The sequence below is a fragment of the Pan paniscus genome, chromosome 1 (genome assembly GCF_029289425.2).
Source record: "Pan paniscus chromosome 1, NHGRI_mPanPan1-v2.0_pri, whole genome shotgun sequence".
NCBI classification, from domain to species: domain Eukaryota; kingdom Metazoa; phylum Chordata; class Mammalia; order Primates; family Hominidae; genus Pan; species Pan paniscus.
In genome coordinates this window covers 281,775-306,374 of record NC_073249.2, presented here as the reverse complement: position 1 = coordinate 306,374, position 24,600 = coordinate 281,775, and the positions used below count along the sequence as shown (strand labels likewise).

Here is a 24,600-nt window from a genome sequence, read left to right as displayed (position 1 = left end):
CCAGAATCCCTGCCTTCTGCCTTCTGCATGAGGGGCATCAACAGTGGCTCCAGCTCCATCCAGGGACCAAGACTTATTGCCTTCTGGTCCCAACATCTCTCCAGTTGAGGAGAGACCCCAAAGGGACCTTGCTCTCTCAGATGCATGACTGAGACTGGGGCCTTTGTGTCCTGACTAAGGAAGGGACCGTTGATGTAGGGAAAAAAGCTAGAAAGAAGTCAGACCTCACGCATTTGGCTAAAATACTTCAGTGGTACGTGTCCTCCTCCTTACCTTTGCTTCCTTTGGGGAAACCACAGTGAAATATTGCAGATCCCTCTCAAGATCATATCTCTTCTCCCCAGGGCTCTGAGTTTCTTGGGAGATTAGTACTGTGAAATCTCATTGCATGCCTGTGCTATCCCCATGATAAGATGGAGTAAAGAGACTGCCCCACACTATCAACAGCTCCAGCCCTTTTCTGTATCCTACATGACATCATATTTTTCTCACTCATCTCAACACATCCAGACAAAGGGCCCTTCACCTGCTAGTACCAGGCCCTCCTTTGAGATCTTCCTCTCTTCCCCTCCAAAGAAAGCATAGCTTGTCTCTTTTCCCACTAAACTCTCTCTCCCATCATTTAATCAGCTCCTAAAACACCACTAATTCCAGGAAACCTCTTACAAATTGATCAGAAGAGAACTGACAGTACCCCCATCCAGCTGTACAATCTAGAAAGAAAAATATTATGGTTGAATGGTATATATGCCCTTCACCACAAATATACTTCTTCCCTACTCAGGAAAATTACAAATCTTTCCATAGATTTCAGAATGACACCATGTAAAAATTAAATGCTTAATCATGGGGTTTGGTAATGGCAATAATGGTAGTGACGATAACAACCAGAACTGAGGTGCCATCACCCCCTTCATTGCAAATGAGCTGAGAGCTCATTTCAGGACATCATAGTGATACATGTCCCCCTCAAGCATCAGTCCTAGCTATGGGAAGCAATTACATTCTCTCTTCTCCTCTCTTCCCTTTTCCTTTTTTCTCCTTCCAGATGTCTCCCTCCAAACTTTAGAGGGATAACCAAGCACCTGGCCCTGTAGCACACCTTGCTGTGTGTACCAGTCAGCCTCTCAAATAATCCCCAGTGGTTCCCATCTTCTGGTATTTATGCACTGGCATAAACCTCTCCCATGCTGTGTCAGGCTTGATCTGTGTGTGACCAAGAGTGGAAGTGATGATGTGTCACTTCTGAGATTAGATTATTAAAAAGTATAGTCTCCCTCTCCCTCTCCCTCTCCCTCTCCCATCGCTTGTTCTGGGAGAAGCCAGCTGATATGTCCAAATGACCCTCAGGCACCCATCAGGCTCATAGGAGAACAGAGGCCTGCCAACAACCATGTGAACCAGCTTGAAAGCAGACCCTTCATCCGAATGACCACAGCCCCTGCTGACATCTTAACTTCCACCTCATGAAAGACCCTGAGCCAGAACCATCCAGCTATGCCACATCCAGATTCCTGACACACAAAAACTGTAAAATAACCCTTTGTTGTTTTCAGCTCTAAATTTTGGGGTAACTAGTTATCCAGCAATAATTGGCTAATACACTACACCTTTTAGGAAAATGAACACCAAAATGCTCGGGTAAATAGCGATACCTGTGCCTACAAACTCAAGACACTTTTTCTCTTCCCCTTTACAGGCGAGGTCAGTTGGTTGGCAGGTAAAACCCTGGTCATTGTAGCAGGCAGGACAGGTAATGCCACTGGGCTCTGAGGACTTCCGAGCCACTGAATGAAGAGAGAAAAAATGTATCTTAAGGAATAGGCAGATAAAATAAAAGAGTTCATTATTAATCCCCAAGATCATGGTTATTCTAGGATTTCTCCAAACACACACACACACACACACAATTACAACTAGGATGGCGTGGGGGGTGGGGGGAGGGGGGAGGGGGAAGGGGGAGGGGGGAGGTGGGGAGGAGGATTGTAGTAGGTATTAGATGTTTCCATGTAAAGTAATAAAAAACATTTATTAGGAATTCAGTGTTATTTTCCCTTTTCATGAATCACCCCCTCTCTGCCCTGGCTGGAGACAAGTATTTAAATAATGGTAGAAAAGATAATCAGTGGTCTAAAAAGACACTATTGAAGGACTGAGGAATTAAATAGATGAGGAAGGACAAGTCTTTCAGCGGGAATCGAAGAGAAAATTATTTAAATCGACCGACTCACATTTAAAGAAAATCCCCGAACCAATCTCTGCCACCCACTGTCACTCAGGAGATGGACTGGTGTCTAAGGAAGAAGGATCACTCAGTCTCCCCCACTGTCACCCAGTCTCCCACACTGTCACCCAGTCTCCCACACTGTCACCCAATAGAAGGACTGGTGTCTGAGGAAGAAGGACCATTCAGTCTCTCCCACTGTCACCCAGTCTCCCCCACTGTCACCCAGTCTCCCCCACTGTCACTCAGGAGAAGGACTGGTATCTAAGGAAGAAGGATCACTCAGTCTCCCCCACTGTCACCCAGTCTCCCACACTGTCACCCAATAGAAGGACTGGTGTCTGAGGAAGAAGGACCATTCAGTCTCTCCCACTGTCACCCAGTCTCCCACACTGTCACCCAATAGAAGGACTGGTGTCTGAGGAAGAAGGACCATTCAGTCTCTACCACTGTCACCCAGTCTCCCACACTGTCACCCAATAGAAGGACTGGTGTCTGAGGAAGAAGGGCCATTCAGTCTCCCCCACTGTCACCCAGTCTCCCCCACTGTCACCCAGTCTCCCCCACTGTCAGGAGAAGGACTGGTATCTAAGGAAGAAGGATCACTCAGTCTCCCCCACTGTCACCCAGTCTCCCACAGTCACCCAATAGAAGGACTGGTGTCTGAGGAAGAAGGACCATTCAGTCTCTCCCACTGTCACTCAGGAGATGGACTGGTGTCTAAGGAATGGTGTCTAAGGAAGAAGGATCACTCAGTCTCCCCCACTGTCACCCAGTCTCCCACACTGTCACCCAATAGAAGGACTGGTGTCTGAGGAAGAAGGACTGGTGTCTGAGGAAGAAGGACTGGTGTCGGAGGAAGAAGGACCATTCAGTCTCCCCCACTGTCACCCAGTCTCCCCCACTGTCACCCAATAGAAGGACTGGTGTCTGAGGAAGAAGGACCATTCAGTCTCCCCCACTGTCACCTAGTCTCCCCCACTGTCACCCAGTCTCCCCCACTGTCACTCAGGAGGACTGGTGTCTAAGGAAGAAGGATCACTCAGTCTCCCCCACTGTCACCCAGTCTCCCCCACTGTCACCCAATAGAAGGACTGGTGTCTAAGGAAGAAGGATAATTCAGTCTCCCCCACTGTCACCCAGTCTCCCCCACTGTCACCCAGTCTCCCCCCACTGTCACCCAGTCTCCCCCACTGTCACCCAATAGAAGGACTGGTGTCTAAGAAAGAAGGATCATTCAGTCTCCCCCACTGTCACCCAGTCTCCCCCACTGTCACCCAATAGAAGGACTGGTGTCTAAGGAAGAAGGACTGGTGTCTAAGGAAGAAGGATCAGTCTCCCCCACTGTCACCCAGTCTCCCCCACTGTCACCCAGTCTCCCACACTGTCACCCAATAGAAGGACTGGTGTCTAAGGAAGAAGGATCATTCAGTCACCCCCACTGTCACCCAGTCTGTCTGCCCCACTGTCACCCAGTCTCCTACACTGTCACCCAATAGAAGGACTGGTGTCTAAGGAAGAAGGATCATTCAGTCTCCCCCACTGTCACCCAGTCTCCCCCACTGTCAACCCAGTCTCCCCCACTGTCACCCAGGAGATGGACTGGTGTCTAAGGAAGAAGGATCACTCAGTCTCTCCCACTGTCACCCAGTCTCCCCCACTGTCACTCAAGAGAGGGACTGGTGTCTAAGGAAGAAGGATCACTCAGTCTCCCCCACTGTCACTCAGTGTCCCCCACTGTCACTCAGTCTCCCGTGCAGAGAGGGACTGGTGTCTATCCGTGATGCTCCACAGGAAGAAGGACAAGCAATTGGCAAGCAACGTCAATGGGTATCTCAGAAGCAGAAAGATGGATTGTGGACTGGTTCTTAGAAGGCAGAGGCTAAAATCAATGGACTGGGAGTAGGAGCAGGAAGAGAGGGAGAGCACAGAGCTGAGCTGGTCCTCACCTTGGAAGTCCGCTTTGTTACACCCTTCAGCTTGGCAGCATTGATAGCCATACCCAAATGTGTGCTTATCTCCCAGTGTGACTGAGAAGGCCTTTGGATCACACTTGCTTGAAGAACAGCCTTTCCTCAGAAGGATACTCAGGGGCCGCTGCCCTGCACAGAACCAAACCCCAAGAATTTTCTCTCTGCGCCAGAGGCAGTGATGCCCCATGGGCAGCCAGTATTAAAGGACTGCTGGTCCCCACTCCATGCGTCTTTAGTCTTTCCTCTTCTCTGAAAGACTGCTTTTGTATTGGTCCATTTCATAGAATAAACCAACGGAGGGACAATAGGTTAGAATTTGCTAAAAAGGGAGTGTCAGGACTCAACGGTCCCCACGAGATTGGTGTAGGAGCCAGGACCACCTAGACCTTTCCCTGGACACCCTGTGTTCACACAGTGCCCCATCCCTGCCACCTCCTGCCCCCATACTCTCCTAGCCCCTTCCTGGCAGGACATTATTTTAGGAAGAAAGGATAAAAGACGATGCATAAAGGAATGAGGAGATACATCAAGTTTCTGAACAAAGTAACCCCTCACACTAAGCACCTCCTTTGTCTGCCCTGAGCATCCAGCAGCTCGGGCAGGGTGGCTGGGGCCTACCTGTCGCATTAAGTTCTCTCTTTTCACTGAAGCAGCCGTGAGAGGAATCACAAGTTTTCTTATTGCCATTGTTACACTCTTCAAGTTCACATTGTGCACATTTGTAATTCTCTACTAAAAGGAAATAAATATTGTTCAAAAAAATAATTCAAGAATGAAAACTGTCAAGTCATAGTTGATGTTTCCAATAGCCAGAGATCCCTGGGAATCAAAGTCCCATGAAACCTGGTCCCTGTGGGGCTGGATGGGTCCCTGGAGGCCCACACGGCCCACAGTTGCTCTCTAAGGGACTTTATTGCTATCTTCACCCTTCAGATCTTTGGGAGAAAGGGGCATCTGTTCATTCTTACCCACAGTGCTGGAAACAAAAGCAGCGAGGACACAGATGGTGAGGAGACTCTTCAGGCTGGAGGACAGGGACATAATGGCTCCTTTGATTCACTGCAGAAGACCCAAGCGAGAATGAAGGAGTCAGGGATATGGGCCCAAGCGAGAATGAAGGAATCAGGGATATGGGCCCAGGCTCCTACTATAGCACGTGCTGGAAAGATCTGGGCTGTTGCATCTCAAAGCAAGCACCCCATTAGCTAAGGACACAAATTTCTCAGTTTTGAAGTCACCTTCCCACAAAGAACCAGCCACCCTGACATGGGTATTACCACCCACACTGGAAATGCTCACCTTCAAGTATTTCAGATCTTCTTGTGAAGGGACTGCCTCTGAGATGGAGAGGAAGGCAACTGTTCTCACCTAGAGAGGAAAGGAGACTTAGAAAAGGAGAAAAATCCTGAAGATGGGCTCTCTCCCTACCCCTTTCTTTCACTTACTTTTATAGCACTCTAATTCAGGTGGCCTAATAATTAAGCACTGCAGATCAATATCATCTTGACACAAACCTAAGTGCAGCAAATTGCACTGGTCTAGGAAGATACTGGGAGAACAACTGTTCCTGACCCTCTGATCTCCCAGTAGAAAACTCTCTGGGGAAAAAGATTCTTGTGAGTTTAGCAAATCAGTTTGAAAAGAAAAAGAATTAAGAACAGCTTGTAATTCAGAATCACCCAGTCACATGTCCTTCAACAACAATTCTAATGCTGGGTCTGGCATAGGCATTTATCAAGCATCCAGCTCCAGAAACAGACACAAAATGCAAGGCAGTTGTAGCGGCGATATCGCTGACTGAACTAGACATTGCTGTAGAAGACTGCAAGTAATAAATCTCTCCTAGAATTAAGTGGCAGAGGGGGGAAACTGCCTCTGTTTCAAAGAAACAGCTTGCTTCCTTTTTCGAATAATATGAAGTATGAATTCTTAGATAAAAGAGTTTTTGGCCACCAGGAAGTTCAGAGTTGTATTTTATGCTAAACCATGATTTCTCTAATTGCTTCCTGCTGTTCTTGCATGTCGCTACGTTCATCTTTTTGAAGCTGGCTTGTCACCATTCAAGGGGCAGTGGAGATGTCAGTGGGAAGCCCACTTGTGAAAGAACGTGACCTAGGAGAAAGTGGTCCTCACGGCAGGGGGTGGAGGGGAGTACTTCACAACACCTCTGGGCCTCTGTTTTGTACTCTAAACCAAGTCTCCCTCCCGGGGTTCTGCGGAGATGAAAGAGATGGTATGTCTCTGGCCCGTAGCCGATATCATTGTCCAGCTGTTCCTCAATGCTAATTCCCAGATCTCCTTCTCATGAGATCCATCCCTTCCTTTCTCCTCCCAAAATCAACTCTTATGACCTGCTTATATTTCTCCAGATGAGGAACTGGGAATCTCCCTCTACCCCATTTTCCTTCTCCCTCTGTCTTTATTTTCTTGCTGATCTATTGTTAGGGCATAAGTTCTATCCCAGGCTACTTGTTTGAAATGGGAGACAAGGGAGATAAGAAAAACACCTTTATAAGCAAACTTTGAGAATTTCTTATTACAACATATGTCATTCTTCATTGGTATCTATGGACAAGTTGATATATCTAGCCATAAAAGGCAATAAACCCTCCTGCCAGGCACTGAAATCCTGATTGCACAGTCTGAAAGTTCAGGATGTTGTGGTTATTCTCTACAGAGGGCAGGAAGGAGCCTCCTGGGGTCTCCTTTGGCTGAGTGTTGACGAAGAAGGTGTCAGGCCTGCAGGAGAGGAGCAACAGGGCTGTCCAGGTGCCTCAGAGGCCAAGGCATGGAGGAGCAGGAGAGGGACAGGCCCAGGACAGGTGTAGAGGTCAGCAAGGCCTCGCTGGAATCTCCACAAAGGCACAGCACGATGCCGAGAAGTGGGACAGCAAACATAGCAGGTTCTTGCTTATTGAACAAAGTCGATAAAGAATTGCAGAGGAGACAGAAACATGCACTCAGAGAAGGCCAGAGGACCCACTAACCCCTCAGACATGGTTAGGGTAGAAGATGCCCTTCAAAACAGGTGGGAAATGCCAGCTTGCATTCCAGACAGAACTCTGCTCAGGCCCCACAAAGTGACAGAGCCAGGACTTGCTAGACAGATTCGGGCATTCGTTCTAAACATTCTCTCATCGATTATCCTTTCAAAGAAGATGTACGGACTTCCCCAACCTAGGAAGGGATCCCAGACTCCCCACCTTGTGGAATTTCATGAGCCATCTCCCCTACCACCAGCCTGTCCCACCCCACCTGCCTTGAAACTCATCTTGCCAGGGGCTGGAGGAAAAGCCTGCAAAAATCTTGCAATATCATGGTGTGACAACTGAGGAGGGGTCAGGGCCCCACGCTTTTCCTTCTTGAAGGCAGGTTTTCAGGAAATGGCAAAGATTTTATACTCTGAAATTCAGGTTTCATTTTCTATAACCTTAAGCCAAACCAGGCAGAGACAATACATATGATACCCAACGAAGAACAACCTGCAACCTCATTCCAGCTTTCTCCTGTTCAGCCTCCATCATAACCTCAAGATAACAGACAAAAATGTTGTCTCTTGCTTTCTTTAAAAAGAGGAAAAAGATCGTTTTGCATAGAGAGGTGCTGGCTGAGAGCAGTGAGAAGAGGCGTTGGAGTGCGTCCTGTCCCCAGTTCTGTCACAGGGCACTGTGTGAACCTGGACACACTGTTCCACTAGTCTGAGCCTTGGTTTCAGGAATGTGCAGGGAAGATGGCAATGCCTACTTCTCAGGATGGAAATGGAGGCACTATGCGTATGACACACCTGTCGCAGGATGGAAATGGAGACACTATGTGTATGACACACCTGTCGCAGGATGGAAATGGAGACACTATGTGTATGACACACCTGTCGCAGGATGGAAATGGAGACACTATGTGTATGACACACCTGTCGCAGGATGGAAATGGAGACACTATGTGTATGACACACCTGTCGCAGGATGGAAATGGAGACACTATGTGTATGACACACCTGTCGCAGGATGGAAATGGAGACACTATGTGTATGACACACCTGTCGCAGTGCAGGCACATAGCAGCGGACTTCCCTTGTCCGTATTAGCAACATGTGAGCAAAAACAGGCAAGAGGTTGTGGTTGGTGGCACAAGGTCAGTGGGGCCAGTCAACCTGCTCTGCATATGCCAATGTGGGAGTGAACATCTAGGAGCAAGAATATAAGACGAGTGCACATCCTGTGTTTTTCCTCCACCATCTCAACTGAGGAGACGTCTCACAGGGTGACAGGATATCCAGAAGCCCCCAGAGGCTTGGACCCCCAGATCGGAGACTCCCCATAGAGTCCTTTGTATGGTTGTATAGAAAGAAGGATAGCATCTTCATTTTTGCTAACATCTATCTGAAATGTAGCCTTTCCTTCCATGAAAAATGGAGCCCACAAACCACAGCAAATCTACCCACCAGTAGTCATCATTGAGTTTTTCTTATGACGTGGCATCTGCAGATACCTGAAAGTATTCTTTGCCTTCATCAGCTGCTCTAGACTATTTCCTTATCAGTCCCACTGACAGGTCCTGCTATCTGGCACTATTCCACATGTTAGGGGAAATTTATGACCATATTTTAATACAATCACACAGGATTATCATTGAATTTTTTTAATGAGAAAGGGTTCTTGGGTCCACAGCCTGCCATATTCCCACGGCAGACATGGTTTCTACTCCACTTCTGAAAACAGCAAAATCAGCCTTTCCCTCCCAGAACAGTGCTCTGTCCCCACGCCCATGCAGAAAGCATGGTCCAAGGCTATACATTTTATGATTCTTTTCTTTTCTTGGCCCATTAAACCTCTCCCCTTCTTCCTAATACTACTTACCCATGAACTCTGACCAGCTGAGGTGGCCAGAAATAAGGATAGTTTCTGGCAGAGGAATTTGAGGCCAGGAAGCCAAACGTACAGTGTAGTCTTGCTTAAAATTTTGCTAGTTAAATCCAACTACCTGCTGCAATGCAGTGATGCTGGATGCCTACCTGGGCTGGCTGTCAGTGCAGATGGAGCCTGAAGGGCAGGCTGGGTTCAGCGAGGAGGGATCGTCAGGCAGAAGGAACTGTTTTGCCACTGCTGGTAGAAAGCCAGGGTCTGTATCACTCATGTCACATGGAGAACAGAATGTGAAAGATATTAAATTTGGGACCGCCCAACTCTGTGCCAACTTCCTACTTCCCCAAACAGGTCCTCAGCAAACTGTCTGTGGCCCAGTGAGCACAGACCTGGGCTTACCTGTTGTTACTGTGGCAAAGCTGCCAGCAGCCCACCTGGGGACACAATTCCTGCAGAAAAACAGAAGAGAGTCCAAGACACTTATCGGGCACACGGGTATTCACTGTCTTTATCACCTCCCACACCTTCCGGCTTCAGAACCATCCCACAGATCTTCTTGTGGGTATCCCGCTCTCTCAGGGCAGCTGAGATCATTCTTGGAGCCGGAAACAACATTCTGCTCCATGTTCCAGATGAAAGCACTCCCCAGGGGGGCACCATGGCCACCCTCCCGTCAGCTCAGCTCCTGGGCTCAATTCTGAGAGTGGCACACTCCTTGTTCTCCCAGTCAGACAAAGATTGTCTTCTGGACCAAATTCTACTTCAGGCTCTCTCTCAGCTTTCTTCTCAACTAGGCCCTGATTTGGGGGCTTCCATGTGGTTCTGCCTTGTCCAATTTTAGCAAGAATCCCGCGATTCTGGGTGGGTGAAGGGTACTGAGAGCAGGATGCAGGAGCTGGGAGTGTAGAGGCAGAAGAGCCAGGCCCAGGTGGAGTGCCCTGGGGGCCTGCAGAATGCCTGGCCCTGCCCCCACTGTCCTCACCAACCTGCCATTCTAGCCTTTATCATGTTATAACCCCTGGCATAGCATACGAGGCTTCATGTGAAGGTCTGAACAACTGCCAATCATCCTCATAAATTGAAACCCAAGTATCAGCAGGTCACAGGCAGGCCAAGGCAGGAAGCGGTTTCACTCTGGAGAGGTTTCACTTTTACTTACCAACTGCGAGTCTTCTGTAACAACTATTTGTCCAGCCCTTTGACCATTCATACATTAACATCTTAACGTTTTCTTCTTAGCATTTTATGACAGTCATACATATATACAACTTATGTATATGAACTTACATATGTATATAAAACATGTATGTAAATATACTATAACTTCTATATAAAGATACCCATTTTTGTCATATTTATTGTTATTGTTTCAAGGTCTATCATTTAACACTCAATTTGGGGGATTTTTTTCTGGTTAAAATGCCATTAATTTTGATATAAGCAAATCTTGTAGCTTTTCCTACCTGTGAGCTCCATGGGGTAAGATTTCCATCTGCTTGTTCACTCTTGCATCTTTAACACATGTGATGCTGATACTTAGTTGGTGCTTGGTAATTTTTGTTGGTGAATGATTCTTATTCTTGATCTAAGATGGCAATTTTCTATTATTTGAGGCTTTCTATGTAACTCTTCAAACATGGAAAACAACATGGAGTACTATGTGATGACAGATTTCAACTTTAGGGGTAACATTTATTGATTTTAGACTTTTAATAGAAATCAGCTGTCAAAAAATTAGCTGGGCATGGTGGTGGATGCCTGTAATCCCAGCTACTCAGGAGGCTGAGAATCGCTGGAACCTGGGAGGCAGAGGTTGCAGTGAGCCCAGGTCGCGTCACGGCACTCCAGCCTGGACAAGAGCGAAACTCCATCTCTTAAAAACAAACAAACGAACAAAACAAAAAACAGAAAGAGATCACCTGTCAAACCCCAAAGACTAATGAGGCAATGTGCCATAGTCAACAAAGTTTTTATTTCAGCTAGAACTACTGAGAAGATGAACAGGTCATGTAGAATCGGCCACACTCCTTATCTCCTCAAATTCTGGAGCATCTTCTGTCCCTAGAAATGTGTGCGGACAAGAGATTACAGGCTTGTTTTTTATTCATTATCACCCTCCCAAATGTAAAGCAATAGGCAACCATTCTGCAACTTCTCCTCAGTCACTGGTTCCCAACTCAGCACAAAAAAGCACTTTCAAAATTCCATTTTCTGACCTGAAGTTTCACCAATTGGGTGTCCTCAGTCTTTGAATTTTCACCTCCTCTAAACATTCCTGATTGTTGTGTAGAAATAGAATATATTCGGCAGCTCATGTACCCAACTTTTACACATGTGGATAGACTAACAGAAGCATGTAAACTAAGCATTATTGGTTGTTATGACTGAACGTTGCCCCTAAAAATGTATATATTGAAGACCTAACCCCCAGTACCTCCAGATGTGACTGTGCTTGTGTTACTGGAAGGAGGGTCTTGAGTGAGTTGTCCAGGTCCTTGGCGTTTTGAACAAAGAATTGGACAAAATGCACAAAGTAACAAAGGAATGAAACACAGGAATGAAGTAGCAAACGCAGGGATTAAAGTGAGAAAGCACTCCGCAGGGTGGGAGCGGGTTCCAGCAAGCCACTCAAGGACCCAGTTACAAGGTTTTCTGGGCTTCAAGTACTTCTTTTGAGGTTCCTATGGGTTACCCCTCATCTGGATGAAGGATTTGGTCTGTGGCTGAGGCTGAGGTGAACTGGCAACCTGTGCAGATGCAGGGATGGTCCCTGCTTGGCCCTCAGGCAGTTCAAGGCACTCTCCCTTTCGCTGTGAGCCTTGGTGGAGTGGGGAGGTGGTAAGGAGAGTAGCCTTTGAGCCTTTGTCATCGGTGTGGGAAGATGGGGTTTTTCCTTTGGGTTTAGCTGTAGGAAGTTTAAGTTAATTGGCCTTAGGGTCCCTGCCCCGAGACCCAGGTGTTTTCCTTTTGATCCAGCTTTATGAAATTATCACGAATCGGCCTCATATTCCCTGCCCCCAGACCTTGGTCTTTTCTCTTTTAGGAAGTTAGCACAAATTGGCCTCAGATTCCTTGCCCCTAGACCTTGGAGATTTTCCTTGATTTGGCATGAATTGGCCTTAAGTTCCCTGCCTCCAGACCCTATTTATTCTCCTGCCCCCAGACCCTATTCTCCTGCCTCATTTGGAGATAGGGTCTTTACAGGGTAATTAAGTTACAGTGAGGTTATTAGTGTGGGCCCTAATTCAATATGTCGACAAAAAAATTATGAATGTTGTTATGTTGTTTTCATAAACGTTTGTGCACAAGTTTTTGCGTTTACATGTTTTCAGATATCTGGGGTATATACCTAGAAGTGGAACTTCTGAATAAGATGGTAGCTCTGTTTAACTTTTTGTAAAATTGCCAGTGTTTTACAAAGTAGCTGCACTATTTTATATTTCCATTAGTGTCCAAATACCACCATCATTCTTCACAGAACTAGAAAAAAAATCCTAAAATTTTATATGAAACCAAAAAAGAGCCTGCATAGCCAAAGCAAGATTATGAAAAAAAAAAAATCTGGAGGCATCATATTACCTAATTTCAAAATATAAGATGACGGTGACCAAAACAGCATGGTACTAGTATAAAAATAGGAACATAGACCAATGGAACAGAATAGAGAGTCCAGAAATAAACCCAAATATTTTCAGCCAACTGATCTATGACAAAGCAAACAAAAACATAAAGTGAAGAAAGGACACCCTATTCAACAAATGGTGCTGGAATAATTGACAACCCACATATAGAAGTACGAAACTGGAGCCTCATCTCTCAATTTATGCAAAAATCAAGATGAATCAAGGATTTAAATCTAAGTCATGAAACTATAAAAGTTCTAGAAAATAACATCAGAAAAATTCTTCTAGACATTGGCTTAAGCAAAGATTTCATGACAAAGAACCAAAAAGCAAATGCAATAAATACAAAGATAAATAGGAGGGACTTGGCGGGGTGCAGTGGCTCACACCTGTAATCCCAGCACTTTGGGAGGCCAAGGCGGGCGGATCACGAGGTCGGTAGTTCAAGACCAGCCTGACCTACATGGTGAAACCCCATCGCCACTAAAAATACAAAAATTAGCCGGGCGTGGTGGTGCATGCCTGTAATCCCAGCTACTCAAGAGGCTGAGGCAGGAGAATTGCTTGAACCCAGGAGGTGGAGGTTGCAATGAGCCAAGATAGTGCCATTGCACTCCAGCCTGGGTGACAGAGCTATACTCTGTCTCAAAAAAACAAACAAACAAAACAAAACAAAAACTCTTAAAAGAAAAGATGCGGTTACATTTTTATGACCTTAGATTTCATATATTCTTAAATATGACACCAAAAGCACAAGGAACAACAAAAATTTTCTTAAAGAATTGGACTTCATCAAAATTTAAAACTTCGTGCGTCAAAGAATACTACTGACAGTAAAAGGAACCCACTGAATGAGAGAAAATATTTGCAAATCACATATTACAAGGGTCTAATATCTATAATACGTAAATAATTTTTACAAGCCAATAACAAAAAGACAAATAAATCAATTTTAAAATGAGCAAAGGATTTGAATAGACATTCCTCCAAAGAATATATACAAACGGCTAACAAGCACATGACAGAGTTTTCAACATTATTAATTGATAAATGCAAATCAACACAATTGTCACAGGCAGAGGGTGTCCAGGTTCTTGGTGTTTTGAATGAAGAATTGGAAAAAATGCATAAACAAAGCAAGGAAGGAATGAAGGAATATACTGAAAATGAAAGTACACTCCACAGTGTGGGAGCGGCCCGAGCATAGGGGCTCAAGGGCCCCTTTACAGAATTTTGGGGAGTTTAAATACCCTCTAGAGGATTGCATTGGTTACTTCGGGTGCGCTCCATGTAAATGGAGAGACTAAGTTACAAAGTTAGTTACTTGGCCTCACTCTATGGAGAGGATATTTCCTGTCATAGCTGAAGTGTGAATTGGCCTTATGTTCTCTGTCCCCATACTCTATTTTCCTGCCTCATCTCCCCCTGAGAAATGTGATCCCCATAAATCTTTATAGGAGGTAGAGGGAACAATGGTATTTTTTCTGTAACTGCCTCATGCTGGCTTGGGGCATAGTCTCTACCTATTGGGGATCATGGAACTCTCACCCTGCTCTGTCTAGTGGAGGCAGGGTAGCTCTTTCATGGCCAGCAGTGGTGTCTTCACCTAGAACTGGCTGGAACCTTTGTTGCACGATCATCTGAAGCTTGATGGTCTCTAGGCAAGAAGAAATGAATTTGATTAAAAGATTTAATGGGAACTTTAGGGGTTGGATACCCATGCTGTCAGGAATGTTTGTTATAGAGATTTAAAGGAGAAAAACAAAACCTGGTCTGTTCTAGAATCTATGCATTTCCTTAAAATCTTAGCATACATGACCGCAGTTTGGTTCGGTTTGGTTTAGTCTGTTGGGGCTTAGTAAATGAGCTTACTCCAAAACAATGGCCTCCCAGAATTTTGTTTAAAAAATTCCCCCATTGTGATCACACTCTCATAGCACCACTCTCAGTTACCACCATTTTGGGTTTCCAGTCTCAGCACATTATTTATAGGTTATGGTGCCCTCATGGCTGCACATTTCTTTCAGCTCCTGTCATTCCAATTGAAGAGAGCTCATATGACATTCTAGAGATGGCTGCATGCAAGCATTTAAAACCTTTGAGAGAATACAGCGCACCAGGGAGACTATTATTATGACTATTGGGAGGATAATACCAAGAGTTTGGAGTATGCTCTTTACCCAAGGTCCCCATAAACCAAACCTCCTAAAATCAAATAAACCAAAGAGTGGGCTAAAGAGTTTACTCACTTGACTAAGCATTTTTTTTGTTCCCAACACAAAGAAATGAGAATATTCAAGCTGATGAATGTCCTAAATATCCTGACTTTCTCATTACACATTGTATGCATGTATCAAAATATCACATGCACTCCATAAACATGTAAAATATCAGCAAAAATAAAAATAAAAAACAAGTGACAGCCAGGCGCGGTGGCTCACGCCTGTAATCCCAGCACTTTGGGAGGCCGAGGCAGGCAGATCACCTGAGGTCCGGAGTTCGAGACCAGCCTGACCAACATGGAGAAACCCCGTCTCTACTAAAAATACAAAATTAGCCAAGCGTGGTGGTGCATGCCTGTAATCCCAGCTACTCAGGAGGCTGAGGCAGGAGAATGGCTTGAACCTAGGAGGCTGAGGTTGCTGTGAGCCGAGATCGTGCCATTGCACTCCAGCCTGGGCAATAAGAGCGAAACTCCCTCTCAAAAAAAAAAAAAAAAAAAAAAAAAAAAAAAAAAAAACAAGTGAGAGAACTTTCTGGTCATATTATCAGTATAATGTTGTTTCTATGCCTATTAAATCAAATTTTTTTTTTAAATGAGGGACAAAAAAACTGAAGTCCAATAGAAAAATAAATAAAATAAATCCAACAGAAAAGTAGTTAAAAGACATACACAGATAAATTATATGTAAAATCTTAATGGACTTCAAATACATGAAAAATGTTCAAACTCCATAATTAAAGAAATGCAAATTAAAACACCCTTGAAATGTTATTTCCCAGCTGTCTGACCGGCAAACATTAAAATGGAATATGGAACATTCTTTGGCATAACTGCTGTTGGGAATGCACAGGTCAGCACAATCTTTCCGTAGGGGAATTTGGCAAACCTAACAAAACTACCTGTGCATTAATGACCCAGCAATCCAACTTCTAGGAATCTGCTCTGAAGACATACCTTCAGTGTTAGTGGCAGCAGAGATCTGAGATACCCAGAGTTTTCCGCGGCATCCACAGGAGCCCACAGGAACTTCAGCTCTTGCTTCCTCAGGAGAAAGAATTCGACTGAGGTGCATAAAGCAGGAAAAGAGACTGAGGCAAGTTTCAGAGCAGGAGTGGAAGTTTATTTTAAAAGGCTTTGGAAAAGGAAAGAAACGAAAATTTGCTTGGAAGAGACCCAAGGGGGCGCCTGAAGGTCCAAGAGAGAAAAAAGGAGGCCTTTAACCTTAATCCTAGAACTCTATAGACTCGCCTCTTTCCCATGATTCTTCCCCTAGGGCGGGCTTTCCGCATGCCCAGTGGTCTCCTTGCCCTTTGAAACTGAGCATGCGCAGTGTGTTTAGGGAGTAATACACATGCCCATCTCAGGCTTGCTTTCTTTTTCCAGTGGCGTGTACCAGTAATGTCATGCTTGACATTTTTGTCTTCTTAATGTGCATGTCCAGGAAGTTTCTCTTCCCTGGGGTCTTCATTCAATGAACACTTCAATGTTTAACAGCTGTGGATCATCAGGAGATTTTCCTCTCCATGGCTCCGGAATTATCATTTTTAGACAGGCAGTTTGATAATTGTTGAACCAGCACCTGACGTTTCTAGTGGGTGAGGGAGAACCCTCTCCTGCCCCACTCATGGCTATCTACCTATAACATTCAGCAATAGAAAAATACAAATGCTCAAGGGTATTCATTGAAACATTGTGATTGCAAAATATTGGAGCAAACTGAAAGCCCATACAGCACAGAGCAGTTGAAAAGCCACACTGTGGACTCCGGTGACGCACTGCAGAAGAATGGCAGACCCCATGAACAGAAGCAACAGATTTCCAGAATATACTATGAAGTGAGAAAAAGCGAAATTGCATAAGGGTATCTACAGTAGACTACTACTCAGGTGGGCCGCTCTTAATTGGTTGCTGTTTATAAAGCTGAGATGACCAGCTGGAGTGATCTGGACAACAGACAGGCCCAGGAGAGGCCCAAGTCCCCCAGGGCTCTTCCAGTGGTGGGAGTGTGCCCCCACCAAAGTGTCGATGAGCTCCCCCTGGAAGGACACACCACAAGGTGAGCCCTAAGGCAAAGCGCACACACCATCTGCAACTCAGCCTGGGCCGTTCCCAAGCTCTCTGGAGTGCTCAGGCCCCAAAAGGGGCGGAAATGGAGCGTGGAAAATTCTTCTGGCCAAGAACGCCTCTGACCTTCAGGAGGAAAATGAATGAATAAGCAAGCAAACAAATAAAAGCTAGAATCATCCAGGTAAAAAGTGACTAATTTAGCTTATAGAGAAAAATATGTAAACTATTCAATGTAAGAAATAAAAAAGATAAACTTTAGTGCTATATTATGGTCACAGGGGAAGAAAAAGTGAAAGCAGGTGAGATGGGGTTGGAGAACAAAAATGAGGCACTGAATTCCAAAAGAAAAAAGACAAATAGTGAGACGAAGACTTGGAGGCAGGAAGAAAGATAGCTGGGAGTCCACTCTTAGCCAACACAAGATTGAATATACTGGGGTGCACAAGTACCTTGTAAACCAAAAATAAAATTCTAAGGCCTCCCAACCATCTGAATGGACTTCTCGTCAGCCAGGGTTCTTTTAAAATTTAACCTAAGAGACTGTTTTAGGCTATGACTGTTTTAGGGGGTTGGACATGTCTCATTATACCTCTCCAGCATTAACATGGACACAGACTTTAAGTCTGATAGGAAACAGTTTACAACCTATTCTCTCCGAAGCCTACCACCTGAAGGTTTCCTCTGCAAATAGGAACTTGGGTCTCCACAATCCTTTATCTTAACCCAGACATTCCTTTCTATTGATCCCACGTCTTTAGACAAACTCAACAAATTGTCAACCAGAAAATGTTTAAATTTACCTGTAGCCTGGAAGCCCCCACTTTGAGTTGTCCTGCCTTTCTGAACCAAACCAAGGTACCTCTTAAACGTATTTGATTGATGTCTCATGTCTCCCGTAAATATGTAAAATCATGCTATGACCTAACCACCTTGGGCACATTTTCTCAGGACCTCCTGAGGGCTGTGTCATGGGCCATGGTCATTCATATTTGGCTCAGAATAAATCTCTTCAAATCCCAACTCTGCTCCTCCACTGAGGAAGAAGTATGGCCGTCTCTAGGCCCCTAGGCCACTGTGTTCACTTGAAAACGAGTTCTCAAATTTTGTATTGTCCCTTCCTGCCCACCTTGAAGCCCATAGGGGATGATATCCAAGCCCAAGTCCCCACTGTGGCTACAAGGTTCTAAAGGAACAGAAGCTGAGAGGAACCTGAGGGATCCCGAAATCACCATTTCACAGATTCTATAAGGAACTAGAGACAGAAGGAAGCAGACTCACCCAGGGCACTCAGCTGCCAGCACAGAGCTGCAACCACTCACTCAGGTCTTTCCCTGGGGTTCTGTGGTCAGGGAGAATTGCATGAAATCTCAGGACCTACCTCCTCGGCTGTGTGACCTTGGGCTAGGCACTGGGTCAGGGAGAAATGTATGAAATCCCAGGACCTACCTCACTAGCTGTGTGACCTTGGACAAGGCACTGGCCTCTGCCAGGCTTAGTTTGCTCATCTGAACAACAGGGACATGTAATACCTACCTCCATGGGTTGTCATGGGAATAAAATATGGCACAAAGCCCGTTACTCAAAGGGAGTATTGACTTCTACTACCATCACAGCTGGTACCATCATTGTAGGTAATAATACTGGGTTGACTCCAAATCACACATAGTTGGGTGGGGCCTGTGCTCATGTCTGGGGGAGTTTGTCACTGTATCTTAGGGACTCTAAATCCCCTGATTCATGCTCCCTAACCTTCACCTTTATGGACTCTTCCTGGTTTTCCCTCCTACCTTCTGGTCTCGCTTCCTTAAGAGCCCTCCCTCTCAGCAGGAACGATCCCCGTAAGATGTCAGCTGACAGTGATTAGAGTGTGACTCCCACTGAGAACTAGTTAATGGGAAATAGATGGCTCTTCAAGGGCCAAGAGAATGGCTGGAATTTGAGACTCTCTGACAGTCCCTGCAGAAAGTGTGGGTGGCAGCGGGTCCCAATTTCTTTGTGCTGGCCAAAGCTCACCAGCACTATTATTCTGCGCTTGTAAATTCTGCTGCTGGGGCTGGCAGTAGGAGACCTACCTCCTGCTTCTGGGTTAATGTGCAAGAGTCTGAAAAAGTCCCAACTCATCCTCATTCAAAACCTGCTCTGGTAATCATCCACTATGATTTGCTGGCACTGTATTTCTTGAAGCCTTACTTTTCTCTGTAACTTGGCTGGTTGGAGCACTTTTGGGGAAACCAGAAGCCTCAGAATCACTTGACACAAGTAGCTGCTTTCTCAAGCTTAAGAGCAACCCTGCCCAAAGTCCACTGCCCATTCTGCCTGGGACCTCCCTTCTCTGAACCCTCCTCACTCTTCTTCTCAGATCTAAAGCCAGATTTGGGTGCTTAAGGACTCGGCAAAACATTTCTAGGTTCACTCGTTGAGTTAAATATGTACATTGAAGATTTATTTCTGCATTCTCTATTCTATTCCATTGGTCTATTTGTCTGTTTTTATGCCAGAACTATGCTGTTTGGGTTACTACAGCTTTATAGTATCTTTTGAAGTGAGGTGGTGTGATGACTCTGGCTTTGTTCTTTTTTCTCAGGATTGCTTTGGCTATATAGGGTCTTTTGTGGTTTCATACGAATTTAATTGCTTTTTCTATATCTGTGAAGAATGTCATTGGTATTTTGATAAGGATTGCATTGAATCTGTAGATTGCTTTGCGTAGTACAGACACTTTAACAATATTAATTCTTCCAGTCTATGAACACGGGATATCTTTTCATTTTTTTTTCTGTGCCCTCTTTAAGTTCTTTCATTAGTGTTTTATAGTTTTCATTGTAGAGCTCTTTCAACTCTGGTTAAATTCATTTCTAGGTTTTTTTTTTTTGTAGTCATTATGAATTAAACTGCTTTCTTGATTTTTTCAGATTGTTCACTATTAGCAAATAGAAATGCTACTGATTTTTGCGTGTTGAATTTGTAGCCTCCAACTTTACTGAGTTCATTTAGCAATTCTAACAGTTTTTGGCATAATCTTAAGGTTTTTCTAAATATAAGATCATGTCATCTGCAAACAAGGACAATTTGACTTATTTTTTTTTCTTCTTTTTATTTGAGATGGAGTCTCGATCTATCACCCAGGTTGGAGTGCAGTGGCGCCATCTTGGCTCACTGCAAGCTCCGCCTCCTGGGTTCACGCCATTCTCCTGCCTCAGCCTCCCGAGTAGCTGGGACTACAGGCACCCACCACCATGCCTGGCTAATTTCTTTGTATTTTTTAGTAGAGACGGGGTTTCACCATGTTAGCCAGGATGGTCCCGATCTCCTGACCTCGTGATCTGCCTGCCTCAGCCTCCTAAAGTGCTGGGATTACAGGTATGAGCCACTGCATCCGCCTGACTTATTTTTTTTCTATTTTGAATGTCCTTTATTTCTTTCTCTTGTCTAATTGCTTGGGCTAGAACTTTCAGTACTGCATTGAATAAAAGTGGTGACAGTGAACATCCTTGTCTTGTACCAGATCTTAGAGGAAAAGCTGGATGTTAGTTGGATGTTAACTGTGGATTTGTCATATATTACCTTGATTGTTTTGAGGTGTGTTCCTTCTATACCCCATTTGTCAAGGGTTTATCATGAAAAGATGATGAATGTATGTTAAGTGAAATAAGCCAGGCATGAAAAGACAAATATTCCATGTTTTCACTCATGTGGGAGCTAACAAAGTTTATCTCATGGATATAAAGAGTAGAATGGAGATTAACGGAGATTAGTTAAGGTGGGGGGAGGTAGGAATAAAGAGAGGTTGGTTAATGGGTAACAAAAATACATTTCAATAGAAGGACTAAGTCCTTGTGTTCAACAGCACAGTGGGCTATAATTTTTGTATTTCAAAATAGCTAAAGAGGAAGATTTGTGATGTTCCCAATACAAAATATTGATAAAAGTCTGAGGTGACGAATATCCCAATTACCTGGATTTGATCATTATATATTATATGCATGTATCAAAATATCACATGTACCCCATAAATATTATATGCACAATTATTATGTATATATTGAAAATGTACATTGAAGACACATAGTGATAAGTGGTTTTTACTTTGGTTCAATTTATATTTCAGATTAAAGGTTATTTGGAGATTTAGTTCAAGAAACTTTTAGCTCAGACGTGCTAAACCCAGTCTTGAGCACAAAGAAAGGAACCCTACACCCTCCTTTTGTCTTCCTGGCTGAGGCAGTGAGAAGGGGTCAAAAAGGCTTGGGGGTCTGATGGAAACAGTACCTTATCCTAACCCCTTCCACGAGGCAGAATTGTTGCTGGGAAAATCTGACCCCTGGGGACTATTCTGCCTGTTGTCTTGAGCCTGGGTGTTGCTGAGTGAATGCTGAACTCAATGGGTTGTGAGCAGGGTGTTGCCTGTCATTTCAGGAGGGGAGAGTGGAGATGCCTGGGGCTAGCGTGGAGTGAGCTGCGTAGCAGCCCAGGGGAACTACTGGAGAGGCTTTCATGTCTTCACTGGGGTGGGGGGTAGTTACAAGGGCACGTTTGGTGATACCCATCAGACTGCACACATACATTTTATTGTATGTAAATCCTGCCTAAAATGTGATTGTGTATACAATTTCATTCTAAATAAAATAAACCAACATGGGCAAAAGAACTTTACAAATTTTAAAGTACTGTGGAAAGACAAGGCCACTGTCATTAGTCCAGCCACACAGTGTGAGTGTAGAATTCTGTGGAGTTTCTCAGATATGGGGGCTTATCCTAGACCCCAGGCTGGGTCTAATGAAGAATTGCCAGTAAGGGGCTTTAGCTTAGGTGCAAAGTATGAGACCCGGCTCAGGGGCCAGAGGACAGGAGTCTAGAGTTAAGCATGAAGAGCCAGGAGGAAAAAAAGGTAGACACACGGGCAGGAGTGGCACTCTGCTCAATTCCCTGCTCTGGGTAAGGAGGTGGGAGCCAGTAATGCAAATGGAAGTACATTAGGGTACTAGTTTATACTCCATTAATGGGATGAAAAGCATCTACCCCTGGGCAGTACCCACTACTTCTGTTTAACTTTCTTGCTGCCCTGTCCTTCTACCTTCATCCTGCAGTCTAGGCAATCTTCCCAGAATGGAAACCCAATCCCACTCTTACTATCTCACTTAACTATACAGTGACTCCCCATGGCCTTTAATCTAAAGCCAGAGTCATCTACAATGCTGTGGAGGCCTCCTGGGCTCTGGTCCTACTTGTCCTTCAGGCAGGCTCCCATGTGACCCTTTGCAGTTCCCCAAACATGTCGCTGCTTCCTCACATCAACGTGGAGCACTGGGGCTTCCAGGAGATTTTAAGAACCAGTTAGCTGGTAGTTCAGACAATGCAGATGAGAGGCAGAGAAGCCCCCACTGCGTTCTGTGAGGCCATGGTGTCAGCAGCCACGGAGGGCCTAGGAAGGGTGAGTGAAGTGGATACGAGATTCTGAGACTGAAACAGAAGCAGCTGTAACCTTAGTGAAGTTGGCATCGTCAGAGGGAGCTGAGCAGGGACAGTTCCTTCTACGTCAGCATTTCTTGTGGCCTCTCCTCTTCCTACTGTCCTTAGGGAGGACCCTCCAGACTGTAATCTTCTGCTGTTAACATTTACTCCTTGCCAAGCTCTTCGCTAAGCTTCACAGGGAGAACTATGTTGACAGACCTCACAACCCCAGGTAGCAGACCTTATCACTATCCCCATTATACAGGTGGAGAAACTAAGGCCCAGAGAGGAAAAGTCTCTTGCTCAAGGTCCCACAGCCGGATTTATGAGCATAAGTGATGGATGTCACTGCCAGCCCTGGCCCCTGGGCCGTTCTGCACAGCCCTCCAGGCGCTCTCTCTTTTTACTTATCAGCCGGCTACAGACAGAGCACTTAACTGAGAGTCCAGTGGGTCATGGGGGATGGTGGAACTGTGGGATTAAGGAAGCATGACGCCTTCCTTACTCTTGCAGAAGAGCAGCCCTGGACAGATGTCCAACCAGGAGCATCTATATGGAGTTTAACTTGCTGAGAAATAAACTCCCATTGTGTGATTTTTTTTTTACTAAGGTATATTTGTTATAGCAGTACAACCTAGCCTATTATATTAAGAAGTAATAGCAACTTTACAATGGAGAAACCTGAAAGATACTAACCTTAACCAAGATTAACATCACCAGTAATATGACACATCGACATCAAGTATCTCCTGATAAAATGCACCGAGACGGGCATATCATTGCCGTGGTTTTCTTGCCAAAAATGCATAACCTCAATCTGATCACAAGAAAACTTCAGACAAGCTCAGATTGGGAAACATTCTACAAAATGGCCAATAATCTTCTTAATTATCAAGGTCTTGGTAGATTCCAGAACTGCCACTGTTTGAAGGAGACTGAGGGGACATGACAATTAAATGCAAAGAATTGGATCCTGGATCAGGAAAAAAAAAAGACATTCATAGAAACTGGTGAGATGCAAATGAGGTCTGTTCGTAAACAATATTGTTTCAGTGAACATTTCCTGCTTTCAGTAACTGTATCGTGATTATCTAAAATGTGAACGTGAGGAGAAGCTGCATGAAGGAGATAGTGGAACTCTGTGTACTCATTTTTGCAACTTTTCAGTAAGTCTAAAATTCCATTTCAGAATAACAAGCTGAAATAGGTAAGAGCACATGTGGTGATGAGTTGCCGTCAGAGGACCTTTATGGTGGCTTTGTCCACGGTGCATTGCCAGCAATCCTGGCTAATGTTGACCCACATCAGTTTACAAAACAGTATTTATTACAGCAAACCCCATTTTTCCAAGTTCAGCTCAAGGCCCTCCTTATTTACTAGACCTGGACCTCTGGGCATATTCTATTGAATGGTTTTCTTGCTCCCTTGGCATTTGATATAGAGTTATTTACTCTGTGTTTGATTATAAGCTCTCTGAGGGGCTGGACTGGTGCTCTATAGCCACATTCCATTCTGCACAAGGCTGCAGAAAACCTCCTCAGCCGGGAATGGAGCCTGGCATTGCAGGTTGCTCAGTGACTTACTCATGTCCCTGCCTGGGAAGGCTAGACAGTAGGAGCATGCTGGTCTTCAGCAGCCCCTCCAACCCTCTTTGGGCCCCCATCGTGATAGGACCCTGAGATGATGCTGTTTTCTTCACTCGCTGTGGACTTCTCACCACAATCAGGACAACTGTTGAAGAGCCATATATTGGCCAATACTGAAGGAGCTTATGTGTTGGTACTGGGGTCAACACAGGCCTTATAAAGTAGGCGGGGGAGCTCCTTGTGTGTGACAGTGTGGATGGTGGCATGTCCGTCCCCAGAGGTGCAGGGCTGCAAGGTCAAGGGGTTGGCTTCCTAGAAGCAAGATGAGCAGGGATGTCCTCAGATCCCAGAAACAAACGTGCACAGGTTTCAAAGGCAAGGACCCCACCTGCAGCCCAGAAGTGGGAGGCGATGCTGGATAGCAGCTCAAATGAAGCCCAGCCCAGAATGCATCAGGACAGATCTGGGCAGTGAATGAACCAGTGCTTTAATAATGGAGAACAAGGCAGCTGTCGGCATTGCCTGGAGACCTGTGACTCCCACTTACTGGGCAGTTAAACAGGGCAGAGCAGGCAAATTGGATAAAGAGT

The 24,600-nt window shown here is 45.1% G+C and overlaps 1 protein-coding gene across 3 annotated transcripts in view; it reads right to left on the bottom strand.

Annotated features, from left to right (window-relative positions):
- LOC103784743 (protein RoBo-1-like) overlaps positions 1 to 24,600 on the bottom strand; it is a 68,735-nt gene that overhangs the window by 309 nt on the left and 43,826 nt on the right. Inside the window, exons 1-8 of one of the 3 annotated variants that reach the window (XM_008962627.5) lie at positions 10,523 to 11,115; positions 9,459 to 9,508; positions 9,209 to 9,317; positions 5,497 to 5,565; positions 5,166 to 5,256; positions 4,816 to 4,929; positions 4,174 to 4,326; positions 1,656 to 1,787 (exon numbers count right to left, since the gene is read on the bottom strand). In XM_008962627.5, the coding sequence (XP_008960875.4) occupies positions 1,656 to 1,787; positions 4,174 to 4,326; positions 4,816 to 4,929; positions 5,166 to 5,238 (472 nt within the window). In that variant the 5' untranslated portion in view covers positions 5,239 to 5,256; positions 5,497 to 5,565; positions 9,209 to 9,317; positions 9,459 to 9,508; positions 10,523 to 11,115. Of the gene's footprint in view, positions 1 to 1,655; positions 1,788 to 4,173; positions 4,327 to 4,815; positions 4,930 to 5,165; positions 5,257 to 5,496; positions 5,566 to 9,208; positions 9,318 to 9,458; positions 9,509 to 10,522; positions 11,116 to 24,600 lie in introns of those variants that run through there. The other 2 variants (XM_034950681.3, XM_055116373.2) reach the window with 2 other exon arrangements.